At 37.4% G+C, this 16,412-nt stretch overlaps 1 protein-coding gene across 1 annotated transcript; it reads left to right on the top strand.

Annotated features, from left to right (window-relative positions):
• Positions 1 to 11,750: 11,750 nt before the first annotated feature.
• LOC115627592 lies at positions 11,751 to 14,268 on the top strand. The gene is made up of 2 exons (XM_030523315.1): positions 11,751 to 12,399; positions 13,730 to 14,268. Exons 1-2 carry the CDS (start codon positions 11,904 to 11,906, stop codon positions 13,930 to 13,932), a joined length of 699 nt encoding a protein of 232 aa, XP_030379175.1. The 5' UTR covers positions 11,751 to 11,903; the 3' UTR covers positions 13,933 to 14,268.
• The last annotated feature ends 2,144 nt before the right edge of the window (positions 14,269 to 16,412 follow it).

Raw genomic sequence — 16,412 nt, 5'->3', positions numbered from 1 at the left:
TATTTTTGACCCTCTCATCTGACACCAAAAGCTACTAAGCGTGCACCCACTTGTCCATGTTTGGCTTAAATGCCAGATGAAGCAAGGGTTCTACAAATCACCGACTTTTCAGACCGATTCAAACAATTCTACAAATTAAATAATAATAATCCATTCCTTAACGATGCACATGATGTTTGCACCAGACTCGTGTTGTCTCTGGGCGTGATTGGATTATCGAGCTGATTCTTCACATGGGTTCGATATGGGGCTGCTGTGAAGGGTATATAGGCCAAAGGCCATACAAAATATTTTTTGCTAACATTGGCAAAAACCTGCAATTTTCCAGCAATGCACTTGTGTAGCTGTTTTTGTTTTTGTTGTTGTTGTTGCTATTATTATGCTCCGTACATTAAATGTACAAGAGTATGTATATTAGGTTTGCACGAGGTGAAAATTGTAACAGGCATCAGGAGGCGTGGCTGACCCCACAATGTATATATATTCTTTATAAACGTGACAAGAAGAGTCGATCTAGCCCTATCTGTCCGTTTGTCCGTCCGTATGAGCAGCTGGATCTCAAAGACTATAAGACCTAGGAACACCAAAATCTGGTCCAAAATGCCTTTTGTGAATACGCAGAAAATGTGTATTTAGGAATTTCCCTCCCTCCTCCCTGTCCTTTGCAATTAGTCATTTTCTATAACCATTATTATTATTAGAATATCGAATTTTAATTTAGCAAATACGCCCAGATAGTGATTATGCCAAGTTTCATTATGAAAGGCCTATTTAACAGGAAGTTATTGCTGCCGCAGCTGTTGTTGTTGTTGCTGATTTGGTTCAACGTTGTGCTGCAAACAGGCTTACACAGACACGCATGGACATGCATACAATCACATAGACACAATTCCTATGGAAATGTGCAATTATACACCCTTTGCGTGAGTTCACTTTTTTACATTTCCATAATTTTGTAAATATCTATAATTATTCTACGCATATGTACAGAGTATTTCAAAGTCGGGACACCCGACATTAGCTTCTCTACTTGTTATTATATGATATTGTTGTTCATACATAGTACAGTATTTTATACCGTTTACTAAAAATGTGATATAAACACACACCCTCTACAAATATAATTATACAAGTGCCCGTATACGTATGCAGCGAGCAGGTGCAGTGACTTTTTGAGTATGTGTGCAAAGGTGTGTGTGTGTGTGTGTTCGGGGGGGTGTTGTGTGGGGATTTGGTGCTTTTTGCACATTGGCAAATTGCCTGCAATCTAAAACTACAGTTTGGAGCAGCTTCGAGCGTTGCCACTGATTGCGAAAAGAAGGACATGCGAAGAAAGGGCGTGTCGTAGTCACTACGCTTAGCTGCCTCAAAGCCATTGTTAATTAGTGCACCAACCTTGTCGTAATTAGTGCGCACATTGCATGGTGAACAGTGCACGGTGAACAGTGCACGGTGAACAGTGCACGGTGAACAGTGAACAGTGCTCAGTGCACATGGGCCGTGTCCAACCTCAGTGAGGCTAGGCCGAGGCGTTTGAGTTTATACTTAGACGATGGCTTTGGGGAACGATGACAACGTCAACGGCAATGGCAACGGCAGAAATTGTTTTTGGAGAGCATTGGTCTTGATCTGGGTCTGGGTCTGGGGCTGGGTCTGGGGCTGGTGGCGACGACCATGATGGCGACGCTGATATGTTTCAAGTCAGCAAATACGCATAATAAGTTTTGCATTAAGCAGACAGACCGGCCGAGTTTAACATCTCATGCTCGATGCCTGAGCCGCAGGCAATCCAATCCTGTGGTCCCTGCAATTTGAATTGCAATTAATTGAAAACGATTGCGAGGGGTCATCGATAGCATCGGAAATGAGAGCCTCGTTCATTCAGCTCCACACAGCCAATTGGACTTTAATTGCCACAGCAATATTCAACTATTAATGACCAGAGACGTACATACGTGTAATTATTGGACGGAGGAACGTTTAAGCTGCGGGTTATGTTTGTAATGATGCATTTTGAATCGCTTCAAGCACTGCAATTCAATTCCTTGTTGCACTAAATAAAGATTTTATTATTAATTGGCAGATATATGGCAGACTGTATTTTATAATTCTGAATTTTGCATAAGAGTATCGGGAATTGTCTAGCTGTATTCCCATAAAAATTTTTCTTCTTGAAACTGCTCTCAGCGTCGAATATTTTTAAATAAGTTCCAATTGAAAATCAAACACTTTCTTTTATTGAAATATACTATTCTCTTCGTGGCTTTCTATATTTTTGTGCAGCATGAGTTCGCAGTCAATCAAGTTCAAAAAAACAAATGACAGCAAGTAGAGAAGCTAAAGTATGGTGTCCCGACTTTGAATTAATATGAGTGTCTCTGCGTGTTTCGCACTTTCTTTTGCATACAAGGCAAATGAGCTTCATCGGAAAATCAAAATATGCACTTTATATTTATATATTTATATTTTCCAGCACTTTTCTCAGCTGCCAAACTGTATTTATGTCGACAATGAAAGGCAGAGCTCATTATCATTTCACAGCTCCGCGTGTTCGGTTCTTACTTGTTTTTTTAAATCTATTTCATTTAATTTTAATTTAATTTTATAATTATTTTTTTTTATAATTTTTTTTATTATTTCATTTTTTGATAAACAAATTCTTAACGTTTTTAACTTTACTTTATTTGAATGTTAAACGCTTGCGTGTTTTTAGAGTTTGACAATTTTTCCATCGGTTATTCCAATTAGCCTTGCGTCAGAACATAGGTCATAAACACAGCAATAACACCCGTATTGGATAATGGTAGAGAAGAAGAGAAGCTAGAGTCGGGTGTCCCGACTTTGAAATAGAATAATTATTATAAATCAAAAAAATAAAACAAATGAAAAAATGTATTTTTAAAAAAGCAAAAGCAAAATTCAGAACTCAACCCAAAACCAAGATTGTGATATACTTTAGGGGTTTTAAAACAAAATATAGTTGTACCTGAAGATATCTAGCCATGTCTGTCTATCCATCCAACCGTCCGTCCGTATGAACGCAACGATCTTGGAAAGAATAAGAGCTAGAATTTATTAAAAATGTTGTTGTTTGTTTGTGGAAGTGGGTACAGGGTATTTAAGAGTTTGGTTCACTCGACTCTAGCACTCCACTCTTGTTGTACATCCAAGAATACTATTTTCAAGAAAACAAAAGTACAGAAACTATTTAAAAATTGAAAATACATTATCAAATATTAAGTATAAAATGGCCTTAAATCAAATATAATCAGTGTTTTCAGATGTTTTCGTTCCACACCTGAGCGTAAGCTTTATGAAGAAACTAGTAATAAAAAAATAAAGAGACCAAAACATTCATAAATAATTAATTCATTTAGACATTGTTTCGAAGCTAATTTGTTGCCATAACATCACCCCAAATGGCCGACCCACCCTTCGCTGGCTGCCTCATAATATAATTAAAGGCTTATTTGCGATACAGCTAAGTACATACTATACATTTTGTACTTTCGAAAGTACACATTGTTGCCCAGCAGTCAAAGTTGCTAAAATTAGCTATTTTATACCGTGCCCATCTGAACGAAATTTAAATCAGCAGTGGGGAAAACACAACGCAAAGCCAATAGACGAGCGCTTTATCTAAATACAGAATAATAAGTATAAATGAAGGAAACCCGAATAGCTGCACAGAGAAAAAAAGACTTGGTATATCATAAATGGAACAAGTTTATTGTTCACGAAAACTTAGTTAAGCCACTTACTTGAGTTATGGAACTTGCTTCTTTCATGCCAAAAACTTGGCTAACTAATCTATATATTTTAAAAGTTAAGAAAACACCTAAAACATGACATTATTTATTAAAACAAATAATATTGTTATCGAAGACGCAGCAATATCAACACAGTTATGTCTGCTTTGTGGTTATTTATAATTAAGAAAAGTCATAGTAACGACGAATGAATAATTAATGAACACAAAAATTTATGCAAGCTCTTATATGTATATGAAGCTGCAGAAACTTTCGAACGCAGTAAAAAACTTATACATAAGTATGTACTTATTAGTGTAAACATTCGTAACTTGAGGGAAATATTTGCCCTTATATACTTTATATTTTAGCTGGCGATCAATGACTTGACGCCATTTCTAATGCTTCGAAAAGTGCTGAATAACGCCTACACCTGAGATCCCTCCAGTACGAATATCATATCATATAACAACTTTTTAAGAAGCTGCCGCATATTCTGGTAAATGGCTATACCTAGCATTCATATGAAAGAGTTTCTGGTATCAATAGAAATGTAATAAGAAAATTTCATGATATTGTAACATCTGTAACATTTGTGCCCCATTTGTAATGCTTCAAACATACATGTAATTTAACTAAAAGCTTATTTTAGTAATTGCTCGTTACAACTGAGTTATATTTGAATATACCATGTTGTTTTCCTCCGTGTACACCCACACACACACACACACACACACACACACACACACACACGCAGACACACTGAGCGCACAATATTCTGCGACGCAAAATGAAGTGCAAATATAAAATGGCCTCAGACAGAATTTATGCGCAAACACATAGACAGGCAGACATGCAGCCAGAGATCAATGTGCAAAATGGCACATTAGGGAACTTTATATATCATCTCAGTGCACACACGCACCCACCACAATCCCAACTACACCGCAACAAAAAGATATATGTACATATATAAAATTTAGCGCACAAATCAATTTAGTCGCTAGAGACTTTAAATGGCTTAGCCAGAGCGCATGGCTTTTATGCGAACGTGCAGGTCTGTGTCTGTGCGTGTGCGTGTGTGTGTGTGTGAGGAGGAGGGGTTGGGGTTCTCCATCCCCTTCGTGGGGGTGTGGGGGTGCGAGTACTCTGCTGTACTCAGTCATTTGAAAATGTACTCCATCTTCATTAATCCTCAAGTGTTTTTACAGCCGGCTGTGTTTGTCGGCATTTCATTCCTGCATTTAAATTCAAATTAAAAAACAATTAAACGCCGCCGCTGCACACCCCCCGCTCCATTTTTTATCTGTCTTGGCTAAATTAACTGCACCTTACAGGATTACGCTCTGAAAATAATAAAGCGCATAATTATTTAATTGATGTTAAAGCTGAGCTCGTAATAAACGCCCACCACGGTGCACGTCCCGCATACTCGCACTTAATTAGAAATACTTGAGATAAATCAAGTAAGTATTTCATTCTAAAGTCAACCACTATCGACATCAATAGTTGAACAAATTTGAATATACTGCTATCAGGCAAAAAATTCTTTGAATCGTTTATTGCGCTTTAAATTGCAAAACACTCGCTGACCACGGTGGAACGTTTTACGAGAAGAGTCGAGCGCGATGAGCTTAGCTTAGCTTAGACTTACATGTAATTTACTCCGCAATACTAATACCGTTTTATCAGATGGATAAAATATATGAAAAGAAGAAAAAAAGTATATGTATATTTTAATTACTTAAACCAGTTCTCGATAAGCTTTTTAGACTCAAAAGAAGGTACTTCCGAGAGAAACTTGTTAACGGTTTCAACGGTGTCGCAAAACCTTGACCTCGCAATTATTTTAGATACTTATATTGGATTTAAATAACAAGTCAGGGCTGCTAGGTGGATGACCCATTAATTCGATTTTTTAAGAGCTCAAATAGTTACTCCTCAATTTATCGAAACAAACAAATAGACGTATACCACTCAGCCTAATCCACGTTCTTCCAAAGGTGCAACTCCAAGAAAGAGTCAATCATTTGGGTAGAAGTGCTTGGACAGTGCTTGACTCATCCTGGCTTGGGGTCATATGCAAATATCCATGATTCCTCAACTGCTATGATATCGTAATCTTTTCTTTTTTTGCATAACACAAACTGAAATCTTTATAAAGATATTGGCATATTGATAATGTTTTTCATATAACTAATGATACTCCATTTATCTTTTGTTGATCGCCAAATTCAAAATAAGCTAAAGATGTCTCATCACAATAAGACAAAGATGAGACGAAACTAGAAATGAATTGATTCTTGAACAGAGTATGTGAATAAGAAAGAGACCTGTAAGTATCAGATGTCGATATACTTGTAACTTTTAAATCTAATATTTCAAAGTATGATTTATAATTTGTGCGTGATTCTGTAATTTCCAGTGAAAATTCTTTCTACTTTCTACCTGAAAAAGCTTTTTTTAGTCCACTGCAATCATTTATTTTCGATCTCTAACCCAACGTAATGCGTCATTAGCAACAACAATTGAAATTGGAGTAAATTGGTTTTAATGAAATGTTGCCATTAAACAACAATTCCCCAGGGATATTTACAATCACTGGCTCATTGAGATGCGTACACAAGGCACATTAATTGTTTCAGTTCCCGTTCAAATTTTATAAAATTAAATAAATAAAAAAAAAAACAAAAAAAAAAAACAATGCCGGCAAGAATCAATGGAGAGAGCGTGGCAAGTTGAGTCGCGTAAATGATACATACTTGTACGCGAAAGCGAAAGAAAGAATCACGTCTATATGCGTCGGGTAAATACATATCTACATATGTACAGTATGTACTATACTACAAATATACGCTCGCACACACTCACGCAAGCTCGGGTAATGTGCGGCAGTCTGTTAGCAGCATGTGCGGCAAGTTGCCGCCGTCATAATCAGCGCCATCGCCATCTCCACCGTCATCGTCGTTGTTTATAAGAAGTGGGCCCGAAGGTGGGGCAATAGCCGGCCCAAAGTTCGTTAGGGTCGCATCATGCAGCGGTGGGTGAGGGCTGGAACAAATTGCTCGGTTGCCGTGTGTAGGTGTCCGTCCGTCCGTCCGTCCCTCCAGCCGACTGGCTGAATGACTCGACGACTCCTTGGCCCGCTTGCCAGCTTGCTCGCTTGCTTGAAGTAAACAGCATTCGAGTGTAGTGTAAACAATCATTGACCTCGTTCATATTTCTTCTTGCTCGCTCATTTGCCTTTGCGCCACATGTGCGTGTAAATATGTCTATATACATACATACATACATGCGAGTACAAACATACATAATACACGAATGTACACGACGTATGTATATGCAAGTGTGTGTGCGTGTGTGTGTGTGTGCAATTAAAAATTGTTTATATACAAGTACGCACACACTACTCACAAGATAGTCAGTCAGTAGTGGTCCGTGCTTCTCCAGAATGTTGGCCAACAACTTGACAGTTGCATTAAAATCAATTAGCTTCAGCTGGTTGGTCCAGCACCAGCAACAACAACAACAACAGCAGCAGCAAATATCGCTGCTGACTGCTGAACGTGCAAAGAAATCATACAAATTTCCGTTATTCCTTTTGTCATGTGTGCACTTGGCGGAAATCACCACACGCCAGAACACCACCACCACCACCACCAGCGCCAGCACCACTAGCACCACTGGCACCACTGGCACCACCGCCACCCCTCCGGCACGGAAGGCCCAAATGATTATGAGTACAGCAGCAAGAAAAGTCAAATCTGGGTGAGGAAGGGAGAGAAGAGAAGAGAAGAGGCGAAATGAAGGGAAGGCAGGAAGCGTAAAAAGAAAATAAATAAAAATAAAAGAAATAAAAAAATCAGCTGAAAGACCCACCACAAGCAAGAGGCAAATCACGATAGTCTAAAGCAGCCAGCCAAAAGGGCATCCAGTAAAGAGGGAGAAAAAAGTTTAAGAGGCTTGTTTGCGGCACGGTGGTTGGGGCCGCAGCCTCATATCGAGACAGGCAATCAAGGATAACGCGTATTATCCATAGCCCATATATGAGAAGACATAGTGGCTTACACACACACTTGCACACATATGTACGTACATGTGGATGGTAGTGTGTGTGTGTGTGTGTGTGTGGAAGTGTATGTGCCCGTTCCGTCGCAGCGACGCCAACATAGCGCTGGCTTAGCATTTTTGTTTGCCCGCCAACCGGCGCTCCTGCGCTGCCCTACAGAGACATTAGTTGCCTTTATCGCAAACGATTTGCCAAACACAATATGACGACGATGGCAACGATGGGGACAATGTGGACGATGGGGGCACCGAGGATGTGGAAGAGTACTTACAGGGAGACGAAGTCGACGGCATCGATGCGGCGACCACAGGCACGCAAGCATACACCAAGGAGCATTTAAGCACACATATATACATACGTATATATATACATATATATAAATATATATATTTATACATACATATGTACATATAAACCATGCACACAATCTGACAAGTGAGCCTGTGAAATGGAATAGTTGCCAGCCGGCACCTAAAGCACTTTTGAGTTTATCTTTAAAATTGAACCTTTGCGGCTTTTTACAAACTTGATTAACACATGCTCTCCACTCACGTCACTCTGAACAGCACCGAATTGAATTGTGAAGGAAGCTAAGTCAAAAGTATATATGTACTTAAGAGTATGACATTCCTTTTTTTTTTAAATCCCTTCTGCTGAATGAAAATAATATTATTATTGTTTGAATACACATTTTCACGATTCAAAATACCATTAGCTATATCCTTTACTGAAAGTGTAAGGGTTTGTCGATTCTCTGTGCTTGTAGAAGTGAAAAATCTATAAGGAAGCATCATTTTATATATACTTATGATTTATTAGCTCGTCCGTCTGTTTCAATCACGACTCCTCCCAAAGTCTTACTTGTAGAGCAATAGCGTTGAAAGACCTAGACAGGCTGTGTCGAAACCGATCATGTCGCCCTACCTCCTACCTACGCCATATACTTGTATGTAGGTGTGTTTTGTATTAAAAACATGCCTATTTACATACATATACTTGTATAAACCAAAACGCTTGGCAAATTAGATGGTATGGACATAGCAAAACATACTCGACCCATGCCTATGAAGGAGTCAAATTTTTGTTGAAAGGTACAGGAAAGGACGAAAAATACATCTTAGATATATAGATAGATAGATATATATTTTTGCTTGCTTAAAAGAATAGCATTAAAATTTTATTTTTACAAATCGAAGCCTCATATCGTACCGGGAATTTTCGTCACCTGGGCAGCCATTGTGACGACGCTGCTCAGTCAAAGGCTCCAACTACTCAGCTTTGTTTACTTGACGCTATGACTTTTTAGGTCTACCGTTTATGTGGCGTATAAAATTAATAAGAACTGCAAGAGCAACAACAACAATAAGATCAAAAATAAAACCAGCAACGATACTCATACCACAAGAGCTGGGCAAGTTGTTGTTCCCTCGACTGTTCTGCTCTTAGTTTCCCCATGAACGTGGGCGACAATGTCTGGATTTTGGCAACTGGCGCGTGGGCTAGCCAATAAGCATGTGTAATGACAGCGCCTATATGCCTTTAGATCGGTGGAGGGGGCGAACGGACACTGAGACTCCAGGGTCGTGTGTGGCACATAAGCCCACCAACTCAAATGTATGCCACACTGATACAAAAAAAACCCACTTAAATTTAAATATTTACAAGTAGATTAAAATATTTTCACCACCGATTTTCTTAGTAAATATAAAATGTGCACACTTTAATTTCAAGCTTAATTTAAAGTGTGACGATAATAAATCACTAGTGATGATGTGGACGTGGTTTATTTTTATAACTATAAAATATTTTCCCACCATTTTGTCTGCTACAGTACTTAACACTCTTTTCAATAATGACATTTCCATATTGAATTATTTTATATATAGATATATATATTTTGTATCAAACCATTTTTAGCAGAAAGTAATTCTCAAAAATTCGTTAGTTATTATCAATTAATTATCTTGACGTTTTTTATGCCTTTGACGCAAAAATCTAGATCGACATTAATATTAAAATTGAAGGAAAACTGATTGAATACACTTACTTGACACATACCAGCGACGATATACATACATACATATGTATGCCAAGGGAAAACCGACTTTGTCTCTTTTTACATTTGAAAAATCCGATTTAAAAAATATTAAAATTTAATATATTTCTAGTATATTTAACTCGTTTACAAAAAACTTCAAATTAAAGTTGAGCAAAATATTAAAATTTGGTATGCATATAGTAAATTTATCTATTTATTATTTATATATTAAAATTATATATGGTCCAACATTAAATTGAACATGACACACTTTAATGACAAAGACTTACACTTTGTTTTGAATATTATTCATATTTAAATCAGTAATTCAATATGTTTTTAGTTAAATCTACGTTGTTTATATTTGATTTGAATTTGAAATAGTATAACATTAAATTGAATATGAAAATATTCATTTATACTATCCAAATTTGTTTTGAGTGTACAATGTTAAATACGCATGCTGCTGAATTGAGGCAAAAATTGATTTTACTGCCTGGCGAATTGAGAGGAGGAACGAGGCCCACTTTGGTTAACTACACACACACACACACTACTGGGATGAGGAGTCAAGTCACGAATGGGGCAAAGCAAGACGCAATTCGCGGCAATCCGGGCTCCAGATTGGACCTAGGACCGGTCGCAACTACGTAGCTCTTCTGTTTCTTCTGCCGAATGTCTGCCTGTCTGTCTGTGCGAGTAGCACGTGCGTGAATATTTATGCGCAATTTTAATTTTGGGCAAAGCGAAAACATCAGTTTGAAACAATATTGTCTTTGACGCAAGTATTATATCCGACTGGCTTGCAAATTATGTGGCAAGTGGCTGGGCCAGGGAATCGCAACGAAATTTATTATGAGCGACATTTTAATTGCACTGACGTTTATATTAACGATCCAATACAAATGAAAATGTATTCGCGGTTACTTTCCAATTAGAGAGTCGCCTCTATTCGCATCAAAATATTTCTTCCCCAAAGTTTAGATAGCATCGCAATTTTATCAACAATTTTTAAGAGTAATCGAAAAATTGCAGGTAATAAAAGAGCTACATAATTGATTTATTTCGTTTTACTGAAAATTATTTTTCTTTTTAAATATCTTAGGAAATGTTGAAAAATTCGTTTAACTCCTGTTATTTTTCCACAAATTTTCTACAATATTACAGAACATGTATATATAGTATGTACATTGCTATCCCATTTTTTGTTTCCTCATTTTGAAGGAAGCTGTGAATCATTTCGATAACATTTAACCAACTTCGTAGAATAGAGTCCGAAGTAGAACAAACTTCAACAAAAACTCCGCTGGCCGTTCGTTCTACTTACATTTGCAGGGGATGTTTCCAACCTACGCCAAACTCCGATAGTTCATTTGTACATACATATATACTTGTATATGGTGTTTCCCGAACACTAAAGGGGAACCACTTTAAGTTTTAAACTGCTCTATTTGCCCTTATCAATTAATAAATATCTGCTATCGAAAGTATTGTGCTCTTACTGTTACATATATCTATTTTCTAAGTTATCTTTAAAGCAAGTGGCCAGATAACCTCACTGACCTCTTCCATGTACACCTTCTTGGCCTTGACTATTCGCCTCTCTAAATGATGGTCAATCATAATTATTTCGTCATTATAGTATTTGCAAAATATTACAACTTTTGGAAAAGGTTGATTTCTATTCGATTACTTAACTTCATTTTCTGAGTCTTCTTTCTCTCCTTTGATTGCGTCTTGGTTGTCGTAGAGAAATCAAACGACATTATGGAAGATTTAAATTAAGTTATGAGTGTCTCGTACCATATCTGAAAAAATATATGAGCAAGGCTGGCGCTCAGTCACAATTCATGGTATTGCTCCCAAAAAACAAACGACATTTTTTCAGTACACAGACATTTTCGAAACACAAAAAACCCAAACAAATTCAACGAAACCTAAATAGACACTGCAATCCAAAATTCTCGTTTGTTAGCATTCGGAAAGGCGACCATCACGTCTCCCACAGAAATTCCGTCGACGAGTATTTCATCCACAACTTATTAGAATGCAGACTAACAAGATGCAGAAGAAGGGCTGGGAACTGGTTCGCGACATGTACGAGTCGCTGCTAATGATGAGCGTAAGTATGATGTTCCATTTGAATGGTTGGCATGTCCTGGCCTGGCTAGATCCCAATCAGATGCCGAGTGAGGCTCTGCCCGTAAATTGGAGCACGACATGCTTTATCATGGGCCTATTGCTGGTGCTGCTTCACTTCAAACCTCGTTCGATTAAGCGTTGTAGCCACATGGCGCGAGTGGCTATGCTGCCCCTAGAGATATTCCTAATGCTCTGGCTAATTGATACGCTGGAGGTTCAAATGTGGCACCCATTTCTGGGTATTATGGAGATGCTCTTTGGCGTGCTCGGACACGCTCGTCGCTTCTCTGGCATCTATTATTATTTGCCAGGACTATCGAAATGGCTAATCAATGATGCTTTCTATTTTATGCGCTTTGTATCCTCAGTAACAATCTTGTTGCTCGGACTGGAAGCTGAAGGTAAGCAAACTTTTATGCTTATTAATAAGTGTCCTGGAGCTACAGAACCATGAATGTTGCCCCAACTGTGTAATTACAATAGTGGTGGATAAAGCTTTCAATACAATCGACAATACTTCTGCTTAAACAAGATAGAACGCTACAGTCGAGCAAGCCCGACAGTCAAATAGCCTGTACTCTCCACAAAAAGGGAAAATTAAAAAAAAAAATTTTTGTTTTTTAAATTAAATTATTAAAAAAAATGAATGAATTAATTAATTTAATTAAATTAGAATACATGTTTATGTTCAGTTTTTGCAGCATACATTTACATCACGTACCTATGCGTGTTTATATTCGTGTCTGTATGCAGCACAAAGTTGAACAAAAGCAGCAACAACAACAACAGCTGCGGGCAGCGCTGCCGACAGAGCTGCAGGCAGCGCATGAGCAGCGATTTTACTTATGGCCATAACTTCAGAATTGACCTATCATGATGAAATTTGGCACACGGACACATTAGTACTAACTGGATGTACCTACCAAAATTGATTTTAAAATTCCGAGAATTACGGAAGTTATAAGAAAAAACACGAATTGCGGGGGAGTGGGGGGATGTATCAGAAAAAATAAACAAACTCGTTCTGCCTAGGGCTTATAGGAACCTTGATACCAATTTTGGTTATCCTAGCTCTTGTACTTACTGAGATCCTTGCGCTCATACAGACAGACGGTCAGACGGATAGACAGACAGACGGACATGGCTATATCGACTCGTCTTCTCATCCTGATCAAGAATATATATACTTTGTGGGGTCTGCCACGCCTCCTTCTGTGTGTTACATACATGCGCACAAAACTAGTATAGCCTTTCACCCTTTGGGTACAGGCTATAAAAATGTATTTGTTCTATTTGGAGGTTGCTGGGCACTTAATATTATTTAGATGAGGATCGAATTTCTGCGATCAAGCTCTTTTTGTTGGTAAATATTCTCTAAGTGCCCAATTATGTCTAAAAGTGAAGCTAATACAAGGTGGACGTGCAGTGCATAGCACAAAACATACAAGTACTAGATGCTTTCTAAATATATCTCAACAATTGAAAATGTAAATATATTGTAGTATAAACAGAAAACGTAAGAATGGTAGAAAAGATCAATCGTGGATAAACATAAAAAAAACTATTGATATTGTTTCAGTTCTAGCCATGCGATAAAGACATTACGCCCTGCGCTCTTCTTTTTATTAACAAATACATACTTGTACATACATATATACTAGCAATATACACTATTCTCATCAGCATGTTTATTGAACTTTCTCTGTCACTCTCACTATGTTCGTCCTACAGGTGGCAAGTGGCGTCGCGCAATCGACTTTCTACTGCTGGGCAAGCTGCCGCAACAAACTTCTGCTCAGCGCTGCCAGAAACGAACTAGCCGCGATCGTTCCTATCTCAATATCGATGCTGATGATATCGATAACGATAACGATGGCCCTCTGCGCGAGCACATGTGCGATGAATGCATTAAACGCTTTGTAGAGCAAGAATAAGCGCTAATTTCCAAAATGCGTTTCGCCTGATTTTTCTCCTTCAGTCAAACATACACACCTCAAAATAAACAATAGACCGCAATATGTAATAGAACCAAAGTATTTATCCAGGAATTCATTAAATCGCCTCAAAAACTATTCATTGATGCCTAATGTCGACGTTACGAAAAGAAGCTGCGAATACGGCAATGCATTTCACATATCACATTTTGTGAAGATTAGAAGGAGGCGATGACCTATTTAGAAGTTATATAGAGCCCCAGCTTTCTAAGCTTTCTTCGAAAACTAAAAATGTACAAAATTATTCAAAATATACATATGCATATGTACACTCAACGCGTATTTTAAACATTTTCTTCGAATGCGGTATGGGAGTCTGAGGTATGTATATTTGGGAAACAGCAATAAGAAAAGATTTTATGATAATAATATCAATATCTTTTGTGATATAATAATCCTTTTTTGTTGAAAAATTCTATACAAATTAGGTTTGATTTTAGCTTTTTATAGCCTGTACCCAAAGGGTGAAAGGCTATACTAGTTTTGTGCGCATGTATGTAACACACAGAAGGAGGCGTAGCAGACCCCACAAAGTATATATATTCTTGATCAGGATGAGAAGACGAGTCGATATAGCCATGTCCGTCTGTCCGTCTGACCGTCTGTCCGTCTGTCTGTATGAGCGCAAGGATCTCAGTAAGTACAAGAGCTAGGATAACCAAAATTGGTATCAAGGTTCCTATAAGCCCTAGGCAGAACGAGTTTGTTTATTTTTTCTGATACATCCCCCCACTCCCCCGCAATTCGTGTTTTTTCTTATAACTTCCGTAATTCTCGGAATTTTAAAATCAATTTTGGTAGGTACATCCAGTTAGTACTAATGTGTCCGTGTGCCAAATTTCATCATGATAGGTCAATTCTGAAGAAAGTTATAGCCATAAGTAAAATCGCTGCTCATGCGCTGCCTGCAGCTCTGTCGGCAGCGCTGCCCGCAGCTGTTGTTGTTGTTGCTGCTTTTGTTAACTTTGTGCTGCATACATACAAGCATATGAACACGCATAGGTACGTGATGTAAATGTATGCTGTTTAAACTGAACATAAACATGTATTCTAATTTAATTAAATTAATTATTTTAATTAATTAATTCATTCATTTTTTTTAATAATTTAATTTTTTTTTAATTTTTTTTTTTTTTTAATTTTTCCTTTTTGTGGAGAGTACAGGCTATTTTACTGTCGGGCTTGCTCGACTGTAGCGTTCTATCTTGTTTGTATCTAATGGATTTTTATGATGTGTAAAAAAATCTTAGAATGTTGTAGAATGGCCAGCTCTAAGCCCAAATCTCCGTTTGATACAAAACCAATTAAATGATGAAATAAATCAAAATTCGGGACAATGTTTTAAAGATTCGGACTATCTATTCACGGAAGTAAAAACGATTTTCCCAAAATTGTCGAGAGTATGGGTCGAAGATTTGGTTCATAAATGAAAAATTATATACGAGATATTGTTACCACCAACTGTTTGTTTTATTCTTCTGCTTGAAATGGAAAAATAGAAATTTGGGTTCTGCTACCGATTTATTTGATCATAACTGTATATACATATATAGTTATATAAACTAAGCAAATAGATCAGTATTTCGTCCAGAGCTATATTTTTATCACAGATTTATAGGGTAGAGAAAAAACGGATCAACCGCTCTTTGCTTGAAAACCTTGACCAAGACCTTGACAATACCTGTAGATTGGCACTTTTCCATCTTGTTTTATTTCTTGTATTTGCGCTTTTAGTTGATTTTTTTTTAGCTGATTGACTATGTAATACAGTTCTACAAGTAGTATACATACATACGTATAATGAATGGTGAACTAAATCAAAATACAGTCAGCCATACAGATTATTCGTATAATATAATAATAATAATAATACCTGTGCTTATGTTGTCGGTATTGTGAATCGAGTGTCGCTCCAATGCGTTTCCACGGTTGCCTTTGTTACGGTTTTTGCGGTTCCTGGTAACACTACACAGTTAAATATAAAACCATAATTACTGATTAAACACATGTGTGTGCATTTATATATGTATTATCTATATTTTTTGGAAGCCATTTGCATAAATTTCACCAACTGGCTTACAACTTAAACGAGGAAAACAACAAGTTAAGCCTGTCACGAAATTTGCAAAAGCGTTTAACGCATTAGCGCGCGCCAATTTAATTAGAATAACTAAATAACATCACATGAATTTGCATGCCATATAAAATAGAATCAACTAGACACAGATATTTGGCATAAGGCAACTGAAGAGAAAAGCAAAAACAAAAAAAAAAAAATAAAAAAAAAAACAAAATAGAAAAAATCACTCGGAAGAGGAAAGGCAACACAAAATTAAAATATGCACGACGCACGCGAACCGAAAATAAAACAACAATGAAACTAACATGCAACTTGTGCGAATGGCAAACGGCGAGTGGCC

This window comes from Scaptodrosophila lebanonensis, unplaced genomic scaffold, assembly GCF_003285725.1.
Source record: "Scaptodrosophila lebanonensis strain 11010-0011.00,11010-0021.00 unplaced genomic scaffold, SlebRS2 tig00000096-arrow-pilon, whole genome shotgun sequence".
Classification (NCBI taxonomy): Eukaryota; Metazoa; Arthropoda; class Insecta; order Diptera; family Drosophilidae; genus Scaptodrosophila; species Scaptodrosophila lebanonensis.
This window is presented reverse-complemented; position numbering and strand designations above follow the sequence as displayed.